Below are 19,335 nucleotides of genomic sequence, written 5' to 3'. Positions count from 1 at the left end.
AGCAAACCAACTGTACACATCTGTAGTTCCGCAATTATCCTATTCTACTACAAGTTAGGCCTGTTTTTCTTTCAAAATTTTGGATTGAGTTATTGAGCTGATTTTTGTTTTTCAATAATTATTCAGTATAATGTATGTGCCTCTTTAGATAATGACATAGAAACGATTGCTATTTGAAAAATTTATCTGGCAAACTTTTATGGGTGGATAAATCTGAAAAAAGATACCAAGGTTTCTGAGATTTTTAAAATTGATATTGTGTGGGGGGGATATTTGAAGAATGGCAGGGGAGATGCAGGCTACTTAGAATATTCCATATTCACACAAGTTAGTCATCTCCATTCACTTTCTTTCCTGTTGAAAATACTGCGTCCCTATGATATAATGAAAAGCAAATCCGTAGCCGTCTTCACCTTCTAGTGTCAGGGAGCATGCATCTTTGCTCTTAACTAGTATCATGATGTCAAGTTGAAGGATGAAAAGCAAAGGCTGGAAATCAGTAGTGTTTTAAAGGCCTGACAATATAATGGGTGTTTTGTTTGAGTAAATGTTGCCAGATCAGGCTCCCTTTCAGTAAATACAGGATAAGGACAGCTCTCTGTAAGATCTTGAACTCTGCTAGTTCAGCCAGGCACAGCAAAATCTGGGTTACTTTATATGAATCCAGTTGCTTTCGCTTTGTAAAACTATACAAATCTGTCTGACAATGGTCACTGACACCCATTTTCCCAGTTTCATGACATTTTGTAAGCTAGTATTTATTTTGGATATTTTCCCATCACTGCCCTACATAAAAATCTTTCTGCCCTCCTCTCCTCCTTTGAGTATTTTTGTGTCCTTCACCCCTTAACTGGCAAAACCAGCCTTTCACATGCAGAAGTTGCCAGCTTGGCATTTACCAAAGTTTTACTCATTGTTTTTGCACAAGCCCTGTGAAAAGTGAAAAATCCCATGTTTCCCATGCTAAGAAAAATGTTTTGACCCAGCTTATTTCTGATCATTGCCCTGGTGAGTTTCCTATATTAAAAACAGGGGGGAGGGATAGCTCAGTGGTTTGAGCATTGGCCTGCTAAACCCAGGGTTATGAGTTCAATCCCTGAGGAGGCCACTTAGGGATCTGGGGCAAAAATTGGTCCTGCTAGTGAAGGCAGGGGCTGGACTTGATGACCTTTCAAGGTCCCTTCCAGTTCTAGGAGATTGGTATATCTCCAATTATTACCTTACCTAATTGGTTAATGTTGGGATGTCAAATCTGGAAGATAAAATCACCTGTTGGATGAGCAATTTTTCCAAGCAAGTACAAATCTAGGATACATGAAAGCTTGACTGTACCGGTGAAGATGTGTTGAGAAACACTGGCATATGGTTTTCTCTAAATCTGCTTAGAGTGCTAATGTCATGAATTTTGGTTATTTTCAGAATGTTTCCCCAATGGTATCATTCAGAAGGACTCTCCTACACAGAAGGGCTCCTTGGACACATACGCTGTAATGTTGTCTAAGGTCCAGTGATGTGAGATCTATGGTGGAGATGTTCCAATGCATAAATGGCAGGTGCCTAACACACATTGACTTTCAGTGGGAGTTGAGCACATAACTACAGTTTGTGCCTTTGAAAAACATCCTACTTGTAACTAGGAAATCTTTGGTCCTCTGGCAGTACATTCTGGATTATTTTATTTTTTTTGGTCTGGCTCTTTGCACTTTCTGTGTAAAATTGTCTGTTTGTCACCAAAAAGCATGGTGGGTGCCCATGGCAGAGTAGTAGCTAGAGTATTAGTTGTATGCAGTCAGGCTGAAATTCAGATTCATGTAAGCCTACTGTCGAAGGGGAGCTTAGTGCAGGCTTGAAATGGAAGCATTCTCCTGGCCATGATCTATATTTATATAGGGCCAACTGCCATGCCACACAGGAATTGTCTCCCCTGCAAAAAGTGGCCATGGAAGAGCTGTAAAGCTCACCCAACACCATGTCAGTGGTTTGGGATAATGAATTTAGTCCCTCAATTCACTCTTTACTCAGGTTTTGTTTGTGGGTTCAAGAAAGATTAAATTCACCCTCCATCTGTTAGATGCTTATAGGTACCATCTTTAATCCTGGTTATGGAGCCAACTCCCAAATGGACTTGCAGTAGGACAAATGGAACCAGAAAAAAGGAAAGTTTCATCTGGTCCAAATTTGAAAGAATTATATGTTGGCACATATTCAGATATGGTCAAGTTGCTCAGGTGGCTGGCAGAGGGCATTTCTGTGATGCACCGTCTCAAAAGTAATAGCAGATGTACAGAGTCTGTAACTTAGTGCCAAGACCAGGAGAAATACAGGTGTTCAAATAAAGTAGTGGTTGAAGCTTTAGGCCAGGAAGCATAGTAAAGATCAGCTTTAGAAGTAACCAGCACCATAGTGGGTCAGGTTAAATTTACTATTAGTTTTAATCACAATGATTTTCGAAAATGCATAAAAAGTCCTGTGGAGCATGACTTTTAGTCTACACAGTAATATCTAAGCCTGCTTGTTTAATTGAACTGAATTTATTTTTGAATTAAAGAGATTTGAGAATTGTTCTGTGGTTCAGATAAAGGAGGATGTACTACCTGGCTACATATGAATTTGTATATGCTGCATGTATACATTATATTGTGTATGTACATGTCTGTGTATATATGTATATATTTCATCTACGCATGTGTATCTAGAGTATACTTATATATTCAGAGATAATATACTAATTATTTTGTTCAGCTACTTATATGTACATATCATGGTGTTGGACACAGTATTGTTGGTAAATTTTTCAAAACCAGCTAAAGGCTTGTCTACCTGGTGGGGTAATGTATACTGTGGGGTTGCAATTTCTAAAGGGCACCAATGTGTAGCTCATTAGTTGGTCCATGAAGATCCTGCTGATGCTCACTGAAGGTTCCCTGGTGTGCGTAAATGTAATGCTCAGGAACCTTCAGTGAGCACCAGCAGGATCTACATGGACCAATTAATGAGCTACGCGTTAGTGCCCTTTAGAAATCACATTTTCTTAGTGTGCATTACCCCACCATGTAGGCAAGCCCTAAGTGAAAATTCTACCCAGAAGTTTCACCTACAAAACCTGGAGTTGTGGGCAAAAGGAATCCATCAGCATAAGCAGTTGGTCAATTTGTGTGCACAAATGGGATTTTGCAGGGGGGGTTTTGTGGTTGCAATTTGTGCATCCATATTTAAAAATTTGACTTTGTAGTTTTGTGATTTGTATTGTTAGCAAATGATGAAGTGAATCACAGGCACAAATTAGTGAATAAGTCAATCAAATGAGTGTGTGTGTGTATGTATATATATATATATTCTTTTCCCTCAGGAGTGTTTGATAATACATTTACAATGCATTACTTTTCATATTTATTAAAGAAGACTCGTAAATCTGTTGCTTCTGCTTTAACTTTTTTTAAATAAAGCTACATCTTTGAAATGTAGTTTGAAATAATTATCGGCATGAGCAGATGAGCCAAGACAAGGAGATGGGAGGGAGGAAAAGCTGGAATACACGTGGAGCATTTTGTTTTAACATATCTTCGTTCTATTTTTAAATACACTAAAAAAGAGATATTTATTAATGTCATTTTTATAAAATCAATTTTGTAAACATACATATTGGACCAAATTCAGAGCTGATGTGTAAAGTGGTGTATGGTACGTGTGGAGAAGTGAGTCCAAGGAAGTCAAGTGAATCCACTTTGAACTTTGGCGGGTGTAAATTACAGCGGAAACAGGAGGATGTGTTTAGTTGTATTTCATACCACACTCCTCTTGTGCAGTGCAGTGCTACTCATTTACACCACTTTATACACTGCCTCTGAATTTGGTGCAGTAACGTTTTTTGCCAATGGCTTTGAGTTTCATGGTATATTGTAAAACTTCCAATAACAGGAAATCTTCAGGTCTTCTGTTGCCTAAGGTTCACACAAAACACATCAGATTTACAAGACCACATGTGTTGGAAGAACTTTCTAAATTTAGGTTCTTGTGCTGGTTCCCTCAACCCCCAGTTCTGTGGTGTTTTGCTTTCCTACTCCATTCCATTTGATGCACTGGCAGCCTCAGAGGTCAGATCAGGATTTAGCAAGTTTTACTTTATTGCTGCCGGCACACAGAGAAGAACACAAGGGAAGCAGTGAAGGTAGGTCAGCAGAGAAGGGGAGGTCATGAGAGGTGCTGGAAAGGGAGGAACATAAGAAGGGGAACAATGAGGTGGGGAAGCTGGGAAGCCAGAACTAGTAAAATGGAGGAAGAAGAGATGTGAAAATATCTGATTGGTAAAGAGGCTTCCACTTTAGATTATAGTTAATTCTTCAGGATGCTTCTCCCTGCAAGTTAAGGTACAATATGTGATATATACAAAAAGTTCTAAAATAGAAATGAAATTGCATTTGATTTTACTATAAAAAGTATAAAATATTTCATCTTGATTTGTTTCTTCCCTGAAAACTGTGCTAACCTCTGGCATAGAGATCTTTGGCTTTAAATGTGGGGCTATTTTCCTAGCAGACTTTAGTCCAACAATTAGGGGGGAAATGGCACCATTTAATTGCAGCAGATCAATCTTTTATCTCTTACTAGCAGAGATAAAAATAGTCCACTCTTTATAGATTGGTCTTTTGTTTACTTAAATACAAAGGGTTCCTGCTTACTGCTTCTGCAGAGCTGCATTGCTATCATTGTCCTCTCCTGAATAGTAACATTAAATTAGAGCTACAGTCAATCAGAAGGTCAAGGAGTAACACAAAGATTACAAGGCAGGTAAGGGAGTTACAAGGAGAAAGCTCCTCTTTTTCAAAGGTCAGCTTGGGCCAGAGGAGCTAGCTGATAGCTGTTTAGTAGGTTATGTGAAAGCAGTTAGTGGTCCTATTCCAGTTCCTAACTGGCCTACTTGTTCACAGATTCAGCAGAAAAGCCACAGACTGAATAAGCGTGAAACTGAACGGCGAGACTGGTGCTTCCAGGTCAGCATTGAAGCATGTTGGCAAGGCAGTGTGAGGAAGCGTGCAGTGTCCCTCCCATGTTCAGTGGCTAGATGCATTCAGACTCCAGAACTGTTCATCTAGCACCTTTCATGAGCACGACATTCACAAAAGGAAAGATTTTTAAAAATCCAGTACCCCCCTCCCCTTTTAAATAAGTAAAGTCAAAGATGTAGGAAAAAGTTGTAGAGCGATGTAACTGGATGCGTGGAGGGAGATAGGCATTGAAGCAGCTATTTCAAACTGTAAAGAATCTTTATATAACATTACTTACATCTTTATCTGGTCCCCACATGTACTCGTAATTTAAGAAACCATCCTACTGTTAACCACACCTGCTTTAAAAAAAGCAACAGAACAATGTTAATGTACTGTAAAATGAACACCATTTAAAAACTTGAGTATTAATCACACACAGTAGTTAAATATATCATAGTATTTGTAGGATAATGAAAGTTATAGTAAAGATAAATACCACAATGCAGTACACCTCAATTTTAATATTAATCACTCTATGATTCGTTGCTTATTTTTTTTAAAATGTAGCTATATAAGCCTTCTCCAATATATGTGTTTTTCAGTCAGTATACACTGATTAAAGGTTACATTGTTTAAAGGTGTGAGAAGTCTCTAAAGAGTGTATAAGTTGAATGACCAGTAAACTCCCTTCTGTGTTATTTCTTCTTTCTGACATTTATATTATATTACTGTGCTACCATATAGTAGTAATATTATAGTATATCATCTGTTATTCCTCCTTCAGATCTGTCTTTAACCTGAGACAGTTGTTTTAGCATTAGATTTGACAGCAAGGACTTCTAAAAATCCCTGTCATCTCTTTATTATCGCTCTCTAATACTATCAACAAGATACATTAAGCAGTTCCAAGGGAAATGATTTTAGGCCTTTGGTCTAGATTTGTTTGTGCTCTTCTGTTTGGAGTCTTACTCTTTCCTTTTGCCTTTACTAGAAGTCTTCAAACAAATATTACTGTGTTCTGATTCTGTGACTGGCACTTTGCTTACAGTAAGCTGAATGAAACTACATAAGTAGCATCTGGATATTAAATACCTTTCTGTTTCTCATGATTCTGCTAGGCGCTGAGTGCCCTAAATTGATGTCAGTAGGAGCTGAGGGTCCCCAATACCGTGAAGGCTCTAAATTGGAGGGGAGGGGGGAACTGACGTGCATATAGAGTTTATCTTTTAATTGTATTGTTTAGTGCACTGTACACCTTACATAAAGACTCTACAGGATAGTTTGAAAATGTGTGTAAAAAATTTCAACAAATCTTTATATTTTCATGTGTTTGCATGCATCTTATTTAAATACATACGTACAGGAAAACTTCTTGCAGAAGTGCTTAGAGCCTGATTCTGCCAACCTTACTCAGGTAGAGTAGTACCTTACACATCAGGTAGCCTTGCTGAAATCAACAGGACAACTTTCAGAATAAGTTACTCAGCATAAGGGTGGCTCTTAGTTTTCTGTTTATTTTGTTGAGAGAAATCATTTGATTTCTCTTGTAATGTTTGTGAGATGCAGAGGAGCATAGATTGGATTTTTTTCTAACATTGCTTGCAGTTGTATTTTATTGGTGGATTTCTCTTTTCCTTTGCTGTGACCTGTGAATGTCAGAGTAGGCTGTCTGCCAATTTTGTGATCTGCTGCCTGCTTCAAAATGGAGGCAGGAAGGTATCCATTTTCATCAAGAAGATGACAGTGTTTCAGTCTTCCTGACCATCTGGAGAGAGGAACTTTTTAATCAGAAACAAAAAATTGAGGATTTAATATACATATATAATATATAAATGTAGCAAAAGAAAACTCAAAGTTAAACTATACCTTCTGAGTGTTTTTTCTTTTATGTTGTTCTGGTTAACACAACAAGAAAATACAAGAACTATTTTTGTAAAACGCTAGTTACAGAACTCTCTGGTGTATTAGTAAACAAATGTAAGTAAATTAGTTTTTTGGCACACATACTAAGTTTATTGCACACACAAATATAATATAAAAAAGAAGGTTTTTTCCCCCAATGCACACACATGCTGTGTTGGTGGTCTTGTGTAGATACAGGTTTTTAATAGTGCTTTCAAGCTGCTCTGCAAAGACCTAATAACATGGGAATTTAATATCCCAAGATATGTTTATAATTTTCAGTGCCCTTGATAGTGCTGTTTTCTAAATTTCATTTTAGCGTTTAGGGAACAAAGAGTTTGACTTCACCACACTGCTTTCATTTTTGTCCTTAAATGTGTGAAAGCTGGGTACTTTCATGTAATAAATCAGTATTGTTTCATGTTCTCAATTCTTTCAAGCTCCGTAAGATACCAGGTCCAACATATGTTAGTTGTAGAGTATATTTACAGCTAGAAATAGTTTGACAAACACCTCACAAATATTATTGTCTAAGGCTGGAAAATGTCATACCTACATTTCTTTCTAAGCTTAAAATTTATTTTCTTTTCACACAAATACTGAGATTTTTGTATTCCAAAAGAAGTATTGTGTAATGTTAGGACCTGATTTAGACTGAACAAGGTAAATATTCAGTATTTAATTCCTGCTTCTTTTTTAAAGCAACATGCCTTGAAATATTTCAGTCATTGCTGAAGGCATACTAAATTAATCCTTTTTCCTTAGGTTTATGCCCCGTCAGCAAGCACTGCTGACTACAATAGGGATTCACCAGGTTATCCATCCTCAAAACCAGCAGCCAGCACTTTTCCTAGCTCCTTCTTCATGCAAGGTAAGATGCTACTTTCAAAGAGAAATATATTGTGCATACATTTCATGTATATATTTATTGACATACGTGTATTAGAGACATCATAGAATATCATCCTGTGTGCTGTTATGTTATCATTAAAATGAAGACCTGTAATGCATAGACCATTATGGCTATGAGCATCTTGTTTGATCCTGTAATGAAATATAATGAAATAACTTATTAGATTCTTATCATTTGAATTACTTTAGGCTTTCTTTTCAAAGAGTTTGTGTACATGCATATATGTTATACATTTATTAAATGCTCATAATATGCATGAGTACTTTGTGTATAAATCTGTGTCTGTGTATGAGGGAGAGAATTTATAAAGTGAATAATATTTATGGTACACACCATAAAGTGTGTGTATATAATATATACTCTGTATTATAGCAACTTCTAAATCTGTTTTTAAATTAACTACATAGTGTCTCTCATTTTAAAATGTTAGTTTTTACACGTTCACTGTTGTATATTGATAATGTATTTCTTGCAATTATTCATACTTATAACTCATTGAAATAAAGTTTCAAGTAACTTATTAGTTAGAAGTCCTGGAGTGAGTCAATGAAACAATCTATTTAGAAGTGTAGGACCCACATTTTCCCCTACTTAGGGAATGATCAAAGAGCCTGAGAACCACATTCAGGCCATGATCCTGTAAACAAATATGCATCTGCGTAACTTGATGCACATCTTGATATCTTCTCAGCTATTTTCTGCTAAGCATGTGCAGAAGTGTTTGTGGAAATGGGACTCTGATTTCCTGGGGTCCCTCCTCTGCATCCAAAAAAAAATCTGATTCCATCTCACGTCACTTTTAATGTGGCACATGGAGAGTACAGGTCAATACTTCACTTCCATTGAGTGACTAGACTAAGCCACTGTGATCAGAAAGGAGTATTTCATGCTGTGACCTATAGTTTGTTTATATTATAGATAGGGAACATAAAAGTAAGGATGTTCGTATCTGGGATTTTGGTTTTGTCCTATCAGCAGGGATGCTGGAACAATTTGTATATTGGGAGTACTGAGAGCCATTGAACCAAACTGTAAATCCTGTATATAATGGAAACCACTTCAAGCTGGGGGTGAGGCAGCACTCCTATAGCTATTGCTATGTTTTACATTTAGTTTTGGGGTCAGGAAAAGAGGTAGAAGCCTAGCAGAGTAGCTGTGCAGCAAGCACAGCAGGAAATTGGAGTAGATGTAGCCCCCTGACAGGCTAAGTTGTTGCCTTAAGATTAGGAAAAGAGCATTCATACCATCAGGCTTGGATCTCAGCTGTTTATGGAGTCAAAGGTTTGTAGGCTGCTCCACCACATCTGACTGTTAGAAGCAACAAGTCACCATATCAGATGCTGCTCTTTCTACTTCCCAAACTCACTTGTTTCTGCCTTATACCTGTGTACTCCCAGCAGGGGATTTAATGCAGCCCTCTCAATCAGTGATAGTGCAGTGGTTCTGTATTACCCCTCAAGAGAGAGAGACCATTACAAAGGGAGACAGGGATAAGAGAACATCCCATCAGTTCCCTGGAAGATGATTGGTTTATGCTGCAAAGACCTATGCCCTCTCCCTTGTTGAACCAGAAAATGAGGGCATGGGCTGTAAACAATGAACCTGTGATCTCCAATTTAAATTGTGAAAATTCACAGAACAACCAATTATAGAATTGAATAAAGGGGAAACCAAAAGAGTTCTATACAAATTAAGCATTTGTAGAAACTAATAGAGAATGCTAACCTTTCTCTAATTTTTTTAACGATCTGTTAGAGATTTATGTTAGTGATATAAATCTCTGCTAAATTGGGATTCAGAACACCTATGAAAAGGTTATTATGCTTTGTTAAATGTTATGGGACTGTTCCATTAAGGAACAAAAAACCTTGATCATTATAGATTTACTCCCAAGGATCTAGTTAAATGTAAAATGTGTGGTTAAGTAGGCTAGGCACCCCTTTAAGTGCTTGACTTGATTTAGGGGATAACTTCTGAAAGTCAGAGATGCAGCCTGTATCTCATTGTATCACAACTGTGTCACCCAGAAGGCATAGGAATGTTTGGTGTAGAAATACAAAATGGCTTGTGTATTTGCAGAGGAAGTAATACCTCTCTAAGAACCAAAACCTCTTAATGACACACCAAATCACCTGCGTGCAGGAAGTGTCATCATTCAAAGGTTGTTAGACCACTCTAAATTCAGATTTAAACCCTCATAGTTCATTTTATTTTGAAGCTCATATTTTGTCCCAGCTGAAATTTGTAGTAACTTGAAGTATATGTATTTAAGCTTGTGATAAAATGGCAGGATTAAAACTTTAGAGAAACTTTTAGCATCAGTTATGTGACTGACCTGAAATGATTCAAGATGATACTGTTGTTCGCTGTTGCTCAGTTCAGCTTAATTTTTTATTAAGAGCATGCTTTTATGTTAAATTTGTGTAGCCCTTAGGAGACAAAAAGACAATATACAGCACTCCTTTTATGGCTACTGTCTTGTAATGTAAGCAATTAACCGACACAATGATACATTGCATATGCATCAAGCCCCATTAGGACAGTTATTTTAAAGTTTACAGGAAAACAAAACAAAACAATTATATAACCTAGATTTATGGCCTTCAGAGAAGCCACATTTTCTTTCTTTTCTACAGATGGTCATCACAGCAGTGACCCATGGAGCTCATCCAGTGGGATGAATCAGCCTGGTTATGGAGGAATGTTGGGCAATTCTTCTCATATTCCACAGTCTAGCAGCTACTGCAGCCTGCATCCACATGACCGTTTGGTAAGTTAACCTTCTAATGCACATGAGTACATGTATGGAGAGAGAGAATACATAACGGCATGATGTGGGACAAAGGGTTTATTGATACTCATTTGGGATGACCTGCATAAGTCACTCATAGCTTTGCCACCTGAGAAGAAAGTGCCCATACCAAGCTCATGTCATTAAGATGTTTTTATTGACCTACAGTGTAATCTCATGCCACATATTTTACAAAATAAGTATCTCAGAAGTGGTGGATTATACATTCCTCCATCTTAGTTATCATTGTGCAAACCTCTAAAATTACCTAAAATCGTTTTTCTGTGGAAACTTTTTCTATTATAAGGTCTTATGTACCTATCAGCACTTGAAGCATATAACATGTATGCACATTATTATATATATTACATTTTCCTCAACTTCCTTTGTATTTCTGAGTTTTTAGATAACTCGGTCTATTCCTTATTTTGCAAAAATATTTTTAAATATTTCAATAAAGATTAGTGGAACACCATGCTATTCCTTCATTGCCTAGTCAATACAGAAGCAGTTTGGTAGGACTAATTCAGACTGTGATATTTGATTGGACCAAAAAGAGAACTGCACAGACACTGTGCACAGCTTTGGGAGTATTCCCCTAACATCATTGCTGAGCTGATGCTGTGCACAAACAACAGAATCCTGTCGACTCCCACTCCATTAGAAACACAAGGGAAAGTATACTAGGCAAAGCGAAATGATAAAACTGGTGAAGAGAGATGCTTTTCCCCCCCAAAACTCGTAAATTATTTGAGCTACAGAGAGAGAAACTTTTTTTCTAATTTATTTCCATGTGACCATCATAGGTTCAACTGAGATACATTATTGAGTTTAGATTCAGATTTTACTTATCAGAGACTATGAAAAAGGAGCCAAGGGTACTGAAAAGATAGATATTGTTTTTAGGTGAACTAGGCTAAATTTTGGAGGAGTTTGGCTGTCCATAAAACTTAACATAGACTTCTTTTTAGCTAGAAAATGGTATACTTCTTATTGTAACTGAATTATCTTTAGGGGGAAAAAACATAGGTTTAAAATACAGGTTTGTGAATTTAGTTTTGTGAACTGAAAAAAATAGTTCAAGAAGTTCACAAAACATCAAACTTCACAAGGTTAATAAATCCCTAGTTACAACCAATATAAAATAGCAGCTCAGACACGTCTATTTAATGTGCATAATGTGGGCACCGAAACAACCCTAACTCTTCCCTGTCGTGAAACAGTGAGGAAAAAAAAATCGAATGTGTCTTTCAAAAAAAAAAAACCACCTGGTCTGGGACCATGCGCTAATATTCGTTAATAATAAATGTATGGTTCTTGCATGGTGTCATTACATTACATAAGGTTGTTTGAATGGCCTTGTTTCTTTCAAGTTTAACCCTAACGTTAAATCTTTGTTTGATAAGGCTTGGCTTTGGGATAGTTACAATGTCTATGGTAATGGTCTGTACTGTAAATCGATGATAGGTACTCTCAACCGTAACACCTTCCAAATGTAGTTTTTATCTGGGAATTACTATTTGGCCTAATTGTCAGAGATGGTGAGCACCCAGGGCTAGATTCACTATGAAAATTATGAGTGGTGACACGCAGCCTTGCCAAGCATATCTTTTAGATGTCTAGAAAATCACTGTGATTCAGAAAGTATGAATTAGGCTTTCAGGCCCCTCATATGATAAATGGAAGATAGGAACCTCAAAATGAGAGTCACAAAAGCCAGCATCTTAGGTGACACCACACCTAAGCTAGCCAATGGGAGATACCAAAGAGAGGGTTTCTGTCTCAAGCCCTACTCTTCTTAGGAGATAAGTGCCTAAATCCAGGTTGGTGCCTCCCTCTACTTGGGATTCTCATCAGCAAACCTTCAATTGACACGTGGGACTCAAGTCGTTTTTGCAAGAAGCAGGCAGGGAAGAAGAGCAGTGACTTTTAGCTCAGTAGTTTGAACACTCACCAGGGATGTGGGAGGCCTTCAGTTCAAGTTCCCTCTTTGCCTGAGGTGGGAGAAGGCATTTGAACAGGACTCTACTACCTCTCAGGATATTCCCTCTCTTTGTCCTGTTGAAACTGCTCCACTCTGGATAAATTGGGGCAGCCCAGTAACCAGTCCCCCTGCTGCAGTAACTTTTAAAATTATGAATTCACAATTCTTGTGTGGGGCCTGAACCGGTAGGTGAGTTCTGAACATGCTTATGGTTGAGCCCTGCCGGGAGTTACACAGAGGAGAGCCTATTTTCCCATCGCTCTGGGTCTGAGATGTCCAGATGTGTAGAGTGAAGCAGCAGTATGTGTGCATGCTCAGAAGCAGAAACATAAAACACCTAGGGAAAATTTACTGCAAAAATTTTGGTGTTGAGCTAGGTTAGGCACCTACAGTGTTCGGCGGCAGCTGAGCAGGGGCTTTGTGGATCCCAGTGGAGCATAATTCTGGGATTTATGCACCTAAAGTGGCAGTTAGGAGCCTAAGTCCTTTTATCAGAGGGGTAGCCGGGTTAGTCTGGATCTGTAAAAGGCAACAAAGAGTCCTGTGGCACCTTAAAGACTAACAGATGTATTGGAGCATGAGCTTTCATGGGTGAATGCCCACTTTGTCAGACACATGTGAATCCTTTTGTGAATCTAGACCCCGGAGCTCCCATTGACATAAATGTGAGTTGCAGGTGCTCAGCACTTCAGAACCTTGGGTCCATATTATTTATTGTCCCGCTTCTCTATATGAGCAAGGTCTTCTGTGCATAAGGTAGCACAAGGGGAGGCATTGGTATTTTAATTGGTGCAATGTTTTCTACTGGTACAAAAGTGGGAAGTCAGCACCTTTAGTATATGCAGAGACTGTTGAGGAAAGCCAGAATAACTTCACTTCAAGCTGCACATATATGTAAAATCTCTTGAATTGTTAGTTAACTGGTGATACTGCAGTGCCAATACAGACAGCACAAATAAATAGTTGCTGTTTATTATTTCTATTTTCTCATGGATTATATTTTTTGTTTGTTTGTTTTAATAGTTGCTTAGAATGCAGAGTACAATTTCCTCATCAGATTACACACATTTTAAGGCAGATCCCATGTTTGTGCTAAAATATTTGGTAGTATCCCTTTGATGTTTTCCCCCTGAGAAATGATAAAATCTTACTTGCTGATCATGAAGCACCATTTCTGTGTGGGTGTCATGGAACAGAACTCAGCAAGGGTCATGGCATTACTCAGATTTAGACTGTTACCCTAAACAATCACTGTTTACTGATTTGTGAGCAATGTGGCAAACTCTCTTAACCCATGTTAACTTCAGCCAGTTGGACTATGAGTTGCTATCCTAGGGTGGTTTATGTGTGAGTCAAAGCCTGAAATCTTTATTCAGACTTTACTCAGACAAAACCCCTGTTAGACTCAATTGAAGTTCTGACTGCGTAAGGAATGTGGGTTTTGGCTATATAACTGCATGATGTGCTTATGTCTTATAACTTCGAGGTAGACAGAATCCAAGTATGTGGTACTTAAATATCAAAAGTACCGTAAAAGTAAGAGAATAATAAAAAATAGAGCGACAATTTTGTGGCCCAGATCCTATTTTTGGCCATCCTGTGCTTGGTGTAGGATCCCATATAGAGGTAGAGCACAAAGATGGCTTTATGCTACTTTTATATTCCCCTGATCCAGGAGTTGTTTTAATTTATTCCCAGCTCCCCCAGGAGCCACTGCAGCAACCAGGGATTACCGAGGCATAGTGATACCCTCTTTTTCTTAGGACTTGTCTGCACATACAGACCACAAATAGACCTACCATCAATGCATCACCCATGGAGTCTTGGATACTTTGATTCACCAGCTTTATAGTGCATCTCCGAGCAGCAGGGGTAGACAATTTGGCTCATTAGATCAACTAGTCTATCCCGGTGATGGCTTATTTCCATACAGAATATATTCTAATGCTTTGTCAGGTCTAGTTTTAAATATCACAAAGTAATGCGGATTCTATAACTTCCTTCAGGAGACTATTTCTCCAACTAATAGTTATCACTGTCACCAAGTTTTTCCTGATATGCAGCATACATTTTCTTTCTTAATTTCATCCTATAGTATCAGAGTTTATGAGCCTTACTGCATAGATATCTGAGTAGAAAAAATCACTCATTCCTTTATACACATGGCAACAAGACCTGCTCCTTTAGGTGAAATACTGTAACAATCCTGAATTAAGCGATCCAGACAGCCCGTCTTTCATGCTTTATTATTTAAATTGTTCCACTTTTTATACTTTCTGCTACAGAGCTACCCATCACACTCCTCAGCAGACATCAATTCCAGTCTTCCTCCGATGTCCACTTTCCACCGTAGTGGTACAAATCATTACAATGCTTCTTCCTGCACGCCACCTGCTAATGGAACAGACAGTATAATGGGTGAGTTGCAGAGATATCTCTATATGAATATGAATACAGCATTGCTCTCCTGGCATCTCATCTGCTTTGGTGCAGTATATTGCTACTGAACCTTTCTGTTATAAGAATTTTTAAAATTTATTTCCTAATATATTCGATACTTTAGAAGAAAACTTTCTTCCAATATGTGTCCAGAAAGATTATAAATATAATAGAAATGGGATTTAAATAAATATATTGTACCTGACCTATTGCCTTCCTTACTCATTTTCTCTTGGTTATTTAAGTGTCTAAATATAGCATTTAATTCTGTAAAGCACTTTGGTTTAAAGTTTGTATTGAAGACACTACACAAACTAGGCGCCTGATGCTGTTGGCTTTGAAGTCGATGGGAAGTCAAATTTTATTGAATTAAGCTCCCCCTTTAATTGCATACAGTTCCTTGTGAACTGATACTTCACTCAATATATTTTAATGTTCATCCCCTTCAATTTTTTATTTGATTTCCACACAGTGTGGTAGAAATCAGTGATGGCAGCATGTTTGTGTAATAAGAAGAGAGCCTTCTTTTCTGATGTTACTGATATTTTTGTAACAACCTCTGTAAATTAATAGCATACATCTGTATACTTTCTTAAATATTTGGCATATTCTGGTTCAGACTTAAATACAGGAAATAAAGAAATATTGGCTTGCTTGTATCACAAAGAACAAATAAAGCTAATTAAATACTTAGTAACTAGGGAACACATAGTTTGACACATGTTTCAGATTACACACATGATTTAGTATAAAATGACTTTAAGCAGGACTAATGCAGTAAGAATGGAGGGTGAGTTCAAGTATTAACACATGGGCATCATATTTTTCAAGGTCTCTAAACAAAGGAAAAATTTAATAGTCTCTTCTTCATTTGTCACTGTCTGAGATAATTGTATCCCTTTACAGTATAGGATTTCTGTGCTCAATCTTCCCATTCCATTGAGAAGTCTTCTTTTACAATGAGTTCCTTGCTTTTTTGTGAGCATGATATACATAAATCATTATCTCACAAAGAGTCCGATAGCACCAGATTTAATGCATCGAACTTCTGTGCCTGGTTTTGTAATAGCTGTAAAGATAACAATATAGGGGCTCAGAACATTTGGGGAATGGAATTTGAATATATTTCATTTTGAATCCAGTCTTCAGGCCCTAAGCAGACGGTTTCTGAATTGGCCACCCATACTCACATTGAATAGTAATTTACTACTGCAGCAGGTCAAAATTTTCTAAATTTAAAATTTTCAACTTAACATTTTTATGACAATTCAATTTTTCACTAAAGCCCTAAAAATTTGCAACAAAATATTTTCAGGCTTTTTGACCAGTTGTACTTACTATGTGGCTAGTCTCATTGGGCTACCAAGCAAAATCAGGTCCTAAGGGATTTTTGTGATATTTAATGTCCCGCACGTGCTTGAGTATCCTTAAAACATATTCTTGATAGCAAACAGAACTATTTATTGCTAGTAAATTCCATATATCTAGAAGAGACACTTTTGTAATTAATATTACTTGTGCAGTTAAGATCAACCGTGTTCAGAAGAAGACCTGTGATCTTTTTTAACAGCATTGAGTAAAATAAATTTTCTGAATAGAATACATGACAACATTGACTAGAAATGATTTTTAATCCTATGCATAGTATTGCCAAGGTCCAAAGCTATGCAATTTTTAAGCAACCAGTTATTAAGATAGATTTAATACAGTATATGCTAAAGATTACTTAAGAATACCTGTCTGATTCATGTATTAATCCTCCTTGCTGCTTTGACTTCTAATGACATGTTTCTATTACATGATGCATTGCAATATACAGCTTTTCTAGTAGTAACTTTGTGTGTGTTTCCCCTTGAGACCTCGGGTTCACATTAATTTTGCTATTAGAGCAGTCACATAATACTGCATTTTATTTTTTTACAAGATTGTAAAGCTTCCAGATCCAGTGAAGTGATGAACAGTCACATAGCTCAAGAGGAATATGAATTTTATCCAATAATGTCAATACTTCATAGTTTGGGAAGTCCATCAACTATAAATATCGAGTTGAGCTAAGCTTTCTACACAAAATTATAACTTCCATTCTACCTTCATATTAATCAAAAAGAGCATGATTTTATAAGTTTGGATTCTAGTGTAAGATGTCTGGATTCTTTAATGGAATGTTTTATTATAGATGTGCATCCAGTGTCCTGTCAGTTACATTGACTAGGGGTTCTAGATCTAATTATAGCTATTGAGATACAGGTGCCTGGGAATTTATTCAAAGAATCTAAGATTTTCAGTCTGAATCACAGAAGTTAGAAATGGAAAAGAACTACTTCATCATCTCGTACGTCCCACTGCCCATACAGGATTGTTCCTACAGGAACTTGATGAGAGGCTTCTAAGGAATTAAGTATAACATTGTATATATATATTCTTCAGAATAGTTAGGGACCCACACCTTGAATCCATCCATCACTGGGGTAGAAAAAGCCATTCATATTCTCTTTATTATATTAGCAGAGGTATGTTAAGTAGAAGTATAGCTCAAAATTAGAGCAATAACATTTGCTACTCATTTTCAAATCCAGTTGTAAAATAGAGGAGTCCTAAGCTTCCAAGCCAGCATTTTCTCCCTCATCCTGCCTAAGCTTGGTCACAGTATCAAAGGAGCTCTACCTCCCTCAAACAGAGTCAAAATCCGTGGACTATAGCATTTCCAAGATATCAATCTCTTCATTCTAGCCACCCTCTCAGACTGCAGTAGCACCAGCTTCCTACCAGACTAAGCAATGGCCCTTACTGCTGGCAGGGCAAGGAAACACCAGTGAAGTTGTGTTGTCACTTAGCAATCTATTAGCAACTCACATGCATGTTAGGGCTGCATTCCGAGATCGATATTTGTATTCAAATCAATCTAATTTGGGGAAAATAAGAACTGACTCAAATTTTTGTCCATCATGCTAACTGAATCTAACCCTTTATTCATGTTCAGAGTCATTTGACTATTTCAGCCAGCGAAGCCCAGACAACAAATATTTCAAATAAACCATCCGCCCCTAAATTTCAGTGATAGCCTTGAACCATCCCCATGTCCAGTATGCCTTCATCCATTGGGCCTATTAATGATTACAGAGACCTAGCAACAACAGTAACACTAAACACTAAAATTGAAAACTTTGTGAAGATACTTGTGCCATTCACTCTCCTTCCATCACACATCATTCCTCCTCCTTGTCATTCTGCTACCTTTACATCCATGTTTCTTCCTCTGTACTGACAATCCCAATCTGATTTGACTGAGGCTAATCTGCACTACAAACTAGGGGTAGGATTCCCCTGCTGGTGTGCCCATACTTGTGCTAGCTCAGAGCTACACTGTTATTTATACTCATGCAAGCTTGATGAGAGGTAGTGTATATATACATGAGCAGGAGTATCATTGTCTGGCTATGCCGAAAGAAGGACAGAAGACATTTGACATGGGTTTAATCAGATCACAACATTATTATTAGAGGTCTGGGACTACCCAGCAGATAAAAGTGTGCAGTACAGGTAACCCCATGTTTATTCCATAATTACCAATGGGGCTTTTACCAGCTCCCCCTTTTTTCCCATCCAGGTCCCTCAAGCAAATCCATTGCCGGGACCTTACCATACCTGGTGGGGGGCTCCCATGAGCTCCCCTGCTTTTTCCCTCCAGGTCCCTCCAACAAATCCATTGCCGGGACCTGACCGTCCACCACCACCCACCTCATAGGAGGGTTAAGATGGGCTATAAGAATGGGTGGCTGGCTTCTTGCTGTACCAATCATAAGAGTCCAACTGCCCCCCCGTTCGTTCATTTAATGAACACCTCTTTTTTAAGTCCTTCTGCTTCAGTCTTGGTCCATGTAAAAAGGAAGGCTTTAGACACTGTACTGCCCCTTTTAAACCTGCGTTCCCAGGGGATGAGTCAGCAACCACGCTGACCCCTTCTTGCAGCAGTTTTCATCTCCCCAGCCCCACCCCCCCACACCTCCACTAGCCATAAAGCACTGTTCCCTTCACTCGGCCAGCCAGCCAAACACCTCACCCACACCCCCCCGATTAAAGGTGCAGGGCAGTCACACGCCTAGATCATAGTGTGAATGTAGCCTAAATATATGAGAGAGAGTGTTTTGGGCCATCTCAGTTATACACTGGAACTACCAATAAATGCCAGCATTAATTTAAGTTCCAATGAATATTAGAAAAATATATCCATGCTAAAGCTCATACATTCATCAAGATGAACTTGGAGGTGTAAGGATGAAAACAGGGCTATAAGGATAAGCATTCCCTGTCTTCTCCC

General features: G+C 38.0%; 1 protein-coding gene across 16 annotated transcripts in view; it reads left to right on the top strand.

Annotated features, from left to right (window-relative positions):
- Nucleotides 1-19,335, top strand: part of TCF4 (transcription factor 4) — a 316,652-nt gene that overhangs the window by 256,885 nt on the left and 40,432 nt on the right. For 9 of the 16 annotated variants that reach the window (XM_039542751.1, XM_039542750.1, XM_039542745.1 and 6 more), the window contains 4 exons: nucleotides 4,929-4,991; nucleotides 7,656-7,761; nucleotides 10,440-10,573; nucleotides 14,864-14,996. In XM_039542751.1, coding sequence (XP_039398685.1) covers nucleotides 4,929-4,991; nucleotides 7,656-7,761; nucleotides 10,440-10,573; nucleotides 14,864-14,996 — 436 coding nt within the window. The remainder of the gene's footprint in view (nucleotides 1-4,928; nucleotides 4,992-7,655; nucleotides 7,762-10,439; nucleotides 10,574-14,863; nucleotides 14,997-19,335) is intronic. The other 7 variants (XM_039542743.1, XM_039542741.1, XM_039542744.1 and 4 more) reach the window with 1 other exon arrangement.

The sequence above is a fragment of the Mauremys reevesii genome, linkage group 6 (genome assembly GCF_016161935.1).
Source record: "Mauremys reevesii isolate NIE-2019 linkage group 6, ASM1616193v1, whole genome shotgun sequence".
NCBI classification, from domain to species: Eukaryota; Metazoa; Chordata; order Testudines; family Geoemydidae; genus Mauremys; species Mauremys reevesii.
The sequence above is the reverse complement of the archived record's forward strand: the minus strand, read 5'-3'. Positions and strand labels throughout refer to the sequence as shown.